Here is a 7,523-nt window from a genome sequence, read left to right as displayed (position 1 = left end):
TAGAAGCTTAGAGAAGGAGAGACTGGTTTAGCAGGTTTCTCCAGGTAAGGGGCTTGTAGAAGGAGAATTTTGTTGTTGGTATTGTTGTTGGCGATCCTGAAGTGCAACCCAGCCTGTGTGCAACCCGGCCTGTGTGCAACCCAGCCTGTGTGCAACCCGGCCTGTGTGCAACCCGGCCTGTGTGCAACCCGGCCTGTGGTAGATGGAAAGAAAGAGAGGATGTGGCAGGAAGGCTGGAGGGAGGAGGCCGCGCTCTGGCACAGGCTCTGAGGGAAGAGGCCATGTTGGGGGAGAAGGGGGAGCAGGGGGTTCCCAGGGAGGGCTTAGAGAGACAAATGTTGCCTGTGGGGACTCTCTCCCCCTTTGTTCTGAGCGCTCACAGGAGCCGTAAGAGCCCCATAGGATGCTGGGATGGAGGGTGCCAGGAAGTGGGTGTTTGGAGACACCATCAAGCGTGGAAAGGGGCCACACGTGGTCAAGAAGACGTCCCAGAGGGGAGGAAGACGCTCCGTGGCGCGGAGCGAGCAGTAGGGGCTTACTTAGCAGGGACGGTGGGCAACCCCCAACGTTCCTCGGCCAGTAAGAGTCCTAAGCAGCTGGGGAGAGGAATCATCCCCCCACGATTCACGGGTCCCCCCCCCCACAAAGGCCCAGAGAGAGTCCCAGAGCTTGGTACCGAGCCTCTCGGAAGTCAGCGATGGAATCTGGGTTCCCAGAAGGAGCTCACACACCAAGGAAGGTGGGTGGATGTGGATGGCCGCCGGTGGGGGTGAAGTGGGGGCGCTAGGAGATGGGGGAGACCAGCTCAGGGGGAGAGGGGGTGATTTTCTGGGTGGGCTGGAGGGGTTGGGGTCCCCAGAGCAACTAGGATTTCACAAGAGGGGAGAAGAGCAAGGTTGGTGGACGTGAGAGTCTCGGCCTGAGTCATGGCACCAAACTAAGGCTTCCCCCGGAAAATCACTGGGACCCGTGGTTGCAAACCCAGGAGAAGGAGTTTAATGTCAGTAGCCTGACAGGCGTCCTCGTGGGGAGAGAGCAGCAGCGGGGCTAGGGTCCCGTGGACCGTGACAGCTGGACACAGCGTGGTGGAAAGGGTTAACATTTGCAGTTGTAGCTGCACAAACAAGGGAGGGGGAAATTGCGTTTTGGAGGAGAGGCTGCCATTGGAGATCACAGTCACCCGTGTCACCTGATTTCAGGTAAAACCCTGTGTCACCTGATTTCAGGTAAAACCCTGTGTCATCTGATTTCAGGTAAAAGCCTGCCTCACCTAATTTCAGGGAAAGGCAGTTTTGTTTTTGCCGAAGGTCTGAGGTGGCAGACCAGGCGGGAAGATGGAGGGAGAGAGGCTAACAATCCTTACCTCCATTTAACCACCAGAAAACCAGAAGTGGCGCTGTGGCTCAAATGGTAGAGCGCTCGCCTTGAGCTGAAGTGCTGAGGGACAGCGTCCAGGCCCAGAGTTCAAGCTCCCATGACCACCTCCACCAACAGCAAAAAGAAATTAACAGTAACTAAGCACACAATAGAAGAAGGTGTGCTGTGATCAGATTACCACCGCTCATCTGTGCCTGGCAGCCGCCATTAAATAAAGTAAAGGTTACCTGAGCTCAGTCACTGCCAGGACAGCTCATCCCCCCTGCTGGACAGCTGCTGCATGACCCCTGTGTGGTAGAGGACATGCTGGATAAAGCGAGGGTCTCACGCTGGGTGGGAGCGGTAGCAGACACAAGCAAGACTTAACCACACTGCCCAGAGCAACAAGTGACTTAAACCTTACAAATGCATCATTTCTGATAGTCACTGCTTCCAGTCCTGGGCCTGGGCGCTGTCCCTGAGCTCCAGGCCAGCCGTCTACCACTTGAGCCACAGCACCACTTCCAGCTTTATCTGTGGATGTGGTATGCAGGAATCGAACCCAGGGCTTCAAGCGTGCTAGGCAAGCGCTCTACCACTGAGCCACTTTCCCAGCCCCAAGAGATTCTTACCTCTAATGAAGCACCAAGAAGGTTGGAAGTGAAGCCATGGCTCACGTGGTAGAGCGCTAACCCTGAGCAAAAGAGCTCAGGGACGGCAACCAGGCCCTGAATGCAAGCCCTGGGACCAGCAAACACACATGAAGGGAAGGAAGGAAAAACAGCACTTCTCACAACTGTCAGCCAGCACCCCAGGCTGCAGAGAAATACGGGGCGCATTCTTCATGCCAAGGTACTTCAACCAGCTCCTCACTACCTGCTGGTATTTGTCTAGTGCAAAACGATCATAGCATGTTTCTTTCTGTGATACCCAAACGTCTTTGGAAACTGTGCACACACACACACACACACACCACCACCATCACCACCCACAAAATATCTCCCACCTTGGTCTAGGCAGTGTGAAGTGCTCCTATCACAGAGTTTGGAGTCACGTGATACTTGAACAAGGTACCTGCTTTGTGGGACCTAACTGTCCATCAAACCATCCTGTCGTTACATCAGTAAAACCCAGCAGGTAGGCCGGGCGCTGGTGGCTCACGCCTGCCATCCTAGTTACTCAGGAGGCTGAGATCTGAGGATTGCAGTTCAAAGCCAGCCCAGGCAGGAAAATCCCAGAGACTCTTCTCTCCAATAAAACACTCAGAAAACCAGAAGTGGTGCTGTGGCTCAAGTGGTAGAGCGCTTGCCTTGAGCTGAAGAGCTGAGGGACAGCGCCCAGAGTTCAAGTCCCACGACAAACGAAAAATAAATAAACAAAAACCTGGCAAGTTGCCGTGTAGCACAAGTTTCCCGTGAGCCCTGGTTATTAACAACAATCAAGGATTTACTAAGAGCAAAAATATGAATTAAACAAGTGACACAGTGGTTGCTTTTACGGACATCTGCCACCAGAGGGTAGTGTTCAGACAGGAAAGAGGATCTTGGTTCAAAGCCAACCCAGGCAGGGGAGAAAAACAATTCCTCAAAGGCCTGGGAAGGTGGCTCAGTGGTAGAGCACTTGCCTTGCATGCATGAAGCCCTGGGTTCGATTCCTCAGCACCACAGAAGCAGAAAAAGCTACAAGTGGCGCTGTGGCTCAAGTGGTAGAGCGCTAGCCTTGAGCTGAAGAGCTGAGGGACAGCGCCCAGGCCCAGAGTTCAAGCCCCACAACAGGAAAAAAAAAAAATTCCTCAAAGACTCCATCTCTAAAATAACCAGCCAAAAAAAAAGGCAGGCTGGAGAAATGGCTCAAGTGGTAGAGCACCAGCCAAGCCAGCAGGAGGCCTCGAGTTCAAATCTCATTACCACCAAGAATAAAAATTTCCTTAATCTGGCTTGATGCACCAGTGTAACTGAGGCATATTTGATACTGGATGGAAACCAAGCATACTGGCGATCAGACCAGTGACAGGATACTAACATACCATTGACATGCCACGCCTACTTCAGAGATGAGTAGTAATACATTATTTTGTTTTATTATTATTATTTGCCAGTCCTGGGGCTTGAACTCAGGGCCTGGGCACTGACCCTGAGCTTCTTTTGCTCAAGGCTAGCACTCTACCACTTGAGCCACAGCACCACTTCTGGCTTTTTCTGTGTATGTGGTACTGAGGACTCGGACCCAGGGCTTCGTGCGTGCTAGGCGAGCACTCTACCACTAAGCCACACGCCTCACCCAAGTAACATTTTTTTTCTTTTTTGGACAATATCATCCCTTCCTTTGATTTTTCCCCCCATTTCCTTAGATTTTCCTCTCCCATTCCTGTTCACAAGTAAGGTGTGATTGTGTGTGTGTGTGTGTGTGTGTGTGTGTGTGTGTGTTGGTTCTGGAGCTTGAACTCAGGACCCGGGCTCTGTCCCTGAGATTTTGTGCTCAAAGCTAGTGCTCTACCACTTTCAGCTACAGCTCCACTTCTGTTTTTTTGAGTGCTTATTTGAAGAGTCCCAGAGACTTTCCTCTCCAGGCTGGCTTCGAACTGTGCTCCTCTTAGCCTCCTGAGAAGCTAGAATTACAGTCATAAGCCACCGGTGCCCGGCTAAGATTTCATTCTTTTTGTTGTTGTTCGTTGTGGGGCTTGAGCTCTGGGCCTGGGCGCTGTCCCTGTGCTCTTTAGTTCAAGGTGAGCGCTCTACCACTTGAGCCACAGCGCCACTTCAGGTTTTCTGGTGGTTCATTGGAGATAAGAGTCTCACGGACCTTCCTGCCCAAGCTGGCTTTGAACCGCGATCCTCAGATCTCAGCCTCCTGGGTAGCTGGGATGACAGGCGTGAGCAGCCGGTGCACCAGGCTAAGGTTTAATTCTGTGATTGACACTCTTCTCTGTTGTTATTTCTCCTTGTAGATTGGAAAGGAAATGCTGAGGAGTTGATAACGCTTTCTTCTCGTGCCTTGGACTCTTGCAATGGGTACCGGGAAGTCTAAAATAGACGCCTGCCCTCTTTCTCTCTCTTGGCATAAAAGGCGCAGCGTGGAGACAGCTGCGGGCCGCCGGGAGTCTGCAGCCGAGAGGGCCGGGGAAGCTGCGTCCTGTGACACCGCAGGGCCCGGTGGTGGCGGCACAGAGGCCGGAGAGCCGGAGGAAGCCAGGGCCCAGGAGAAGGTTCCAGAAGACGAAGCAGGACAAGACGTGTTCCTCAAGTTTGTGATACTGCACGCGGAGGACGACACCGACGAGGCGCTCCGGGTCCTGGAGCGGCTGCAGAACGACTTTGGCATCAGGCCGGGCCTCATCTTCGCGGAGATGCCCTGCGGCCGCCAGCCCCTGCAGAATCTGGACGACGCGGTGAACGGCTCCGCCTGGACCATCTTGCTGCTGACCGAGAACTTCTTACGGGACACCTGGTGCAACTTCCAGTTCTACACGTCGCTGATGAACTCGGTGAACCGGCAGCACAAGTACAACTCCGTCATACCCATGCGGCCCCTGAACAAGGCCCTACCCCGGGCCCGCACGCCCCTGGCCCTGCAAACCATCAACGCCTTGGAGGAAGACAGCAGCGGCTTCTCCACGCAAGTGGAGAGGATCTTTAAGGACTCCGTGTATAAGACACAACAGACTATATGGAGGGAGACAAGACACGCAGGTCGAAGACAGTTTACCGGGGCTGGGAAGGTGGCTCAGTGGTAGAGTGCTCTTGCCTAGCATGCATGAAGCCCTGGGTTCGATTCCTCAGCACCACAGACACAGAAAAAGCCAGACGTGGCGCTGTGGCCCTGAGTTCAAGCTCCAGGCCTGGCAAGGAAAAAAACAAAAAGACAGTTTACTGCCTGAAATAAAACACCCGCGTTTGACTGCTGGTGTGTAAATTCACTGGGTAATCTGAAATTGAGAAAGACAAAGTTCAAGAAAGATTTAACCGAAAGAGTACATGCTCTTAGGGTCCAAGAGATTTCTGCAGGGCTAATATTGGCTGGGGGAGGGGAGAAGAAGGGGTATATTTGTGTGTGTGTGTGTGTGTGTGCACACGTGTGTGCATGCATGCACGGGTGCACACACCAATACTGCAGCTTGAACTCAGGACCCTCACACTCTTATGCTCTTCCCTTGGCTATTTTTGCTCATTCAAGGCTGGTACTCTACCACCTGACCACACCTCCACCTCTTACCTTTTGCCGTTAACTGGAAATAAGAATCTCATGGACTTTCCTACCTGGCTGGCTTTGAACCGCAAATCTTCAGGTATCTCAGCCTCCCAAGTAGCTAGGATGACAGGTATGAGCTACCAGTGGGAACCTTTTTGTGAATGAACTTGGAATTGTCAGCGTTTAAAGGCTACCCTAAGAAAGGTTATTGATTGGAGAAGAGAATGCATAGCTAGCCATACACTTTCTAGAAGCTCTGCAAATGACACCCTGGTTTTACAGACCAAGGACTGATACAGAAAGCTTTCAGGCTGGGCCATGTTTCCACCAAACCTAACTACCAGGCGACAAATCTCCACTTTATTGTTTTTGGTTTTGGTTTTTTTGTTGATCGTGGGTCTTGAACTCTGGGCCTGGGCGCTGTCCCTCAGCTCTTCAGCTCAAGGCGAGCGCTCTACCACTTGAGCCACAGCGCCACTTCCAGTTTTCTGGTAGTTCATTGGAGATCAGAGTCTCAGGGACTTTGCTGCCCAGGCTGGCTTTGAACCGGGATCCTCAGATCTCAGCCTCCTGAGCAGCTGGGATGACAGGCGTGAGCCACCGGTGCAGGGCTGTTTCCGCACTTTAAAACAGAGCTCGGAGGTCTTTATGGCTGGCCTGGAGAACGAAAGGAGATAAGGTTTTTACAAACACAGGAGGCGTTTGATAAATGGTTTCCATTCCATTATCTCCTGGGGCTGGAACACGGACTTCTTTGCAGCTTGGTTGGTGCGACTCTCATCCCCATGCTGGGCCTTCCCCCTCCCCGTGTGCCCTGCTGGCACCGAACCCTCTGTGACCGCTGCCCGTGAGACCAGGGCCACACCAAGGCCCGAGTGCCGGGAATGGGCTGTGCGCACAGCTCAGCAGGTCACGTGACTCTGCTTGGAACCCAACGTTCACCTGAACCCTGGAACACCCCCCACCCCCCAGCTCACCACCATTCTCCGGTCCATTTTCTTCTTTCTTTGTTACCAATGTTATCTCGGCCTTGTGGGGGGAACAGCGTGAACCTCTCTGTTCTACAGAAAGACTCGCGGGGAGGCAGAATCAGGAGGAGCCGGATCCAGGCTTCGGAGCCTCACGAGTCCTTACCTTGGCCCCTGTTTGCTGCAGTTTGTGAAATTACAAATTGTCCCTCATTGTCACATACCACGGCTTGGACCCAGGCTCACCCTCAGGAGAATGTGTGTGGAAGGGATTTAGCTGCCATTGCCAAAATTACTCTAGGTGTCTCGGGTGGGGGGGGTAGACATTGTGTTTGGATGAGATCCTGGGGGGTGCTCGTTATGTGTCTAATATTAAGAAATGACCTAGCCGGATGCTGGGCTCATGCTGGTCATCCTAGCTACTCAGGAGGCTGAGATCTGAAGATTGCAGTTCAAAGCCAGCCCAGGCAGGAAAGTCTATGAGACTCTGATCTCCAATAAACTACTCAGAAAAAGCCAGAAGTGGCGCCATGGCTCAAGTGGTAGAGCGCTAGTCCTGAGCACAGAGAGGCTCAGGGACAGAGCCCAGGCACTGAGTTCAAGGCCCAGGATAAGAAGGAAGGAAGGAAGGAAGAAGGAAGGAAGGAAGGAAGGAAGGAAGGAAGGAAAGAAGGAAGGAAGGAAAGAGAAATCTTAGATGGGAGAGAGTCTTGGCTGGCTTTTTTGTTGTTTGTTGTTGTTGTTCGTGAGCTTGAACTCTGGGCCTGGGTGCTGTCCCTCAGCTCTTCAGCTCAAGGCTAGCGCTCTATCACTTGAGCCACAGCACCACTTCCGGCTTTTTGTGTGTATGGGGTGCTGAGGAATCAAACCTAGGGCCTCATGTATGCGAGGCAAGCGCTCTATCATTGAGCCACCTTCCCAACCCTGGCCTTTTCTATTTTTTTTTTGTGAGTCATGGGTCTTGAACTCTGGGCCTGGGCGCTGTCCCACAGCTCTTCAGTTCAAGGTGAG

General features: G+C 52.8%; 1 protein-coding gene across 2 annotated transcripts in view; it reads left to right on the top strand.

Moving 5' to 3' along the window:
- LOC105985511 (TIR domain-containing adapter molecule 2-like) overlaps positions 1–5,108 on the top strand; it is a 9,032-nt gene extending 3,924 nt beyond the window's left edge. Inside the window, exons 1-2 of one of the 2 annotated variants that reach the window (XM_013016085.1) lie at positions 553–739; positions 4,304–5,108. In XM_013016085.1, the coding sequence (XP_012871539.1) occupies positions 4,364–5,089 (726 nt within the window). In that variant the 5' untranslated portion in view covers positions 553–739; positions 4,304–4,363 and the 3' untranslated portion in view covers positions 5,090–5,108. Of the gene's footprint in view, positions 1–552; positions 740–4,303 lie in introns of those variants that run through there. The other variant, XM_013016084.1, reaches the window with a different exon arrangement.
- The last annotated feature ends 2,415 nt before the right edge of the window (positions 5,109–7,523 follow it).

Source organism: Dipodomys ordii, unplaced genomic scaffold, assembly GCF_000151885.1.
Source record: "Dipodomys ordii isolate 6190 unplaced genomic scaffold, Dord_2.0 Scaffold29, whole genome shotgun sequence".
NCBI lineage: Eukaryota > Metazoa > Chordata > Mammalia > Rodentia > Heteromyidae > Dipodomys > Dipodomys ordii.
Note: the sequence above shows the minus strand (reverse complement) of the source record. Positions and strands in the feature narration are given on the sequence as shown.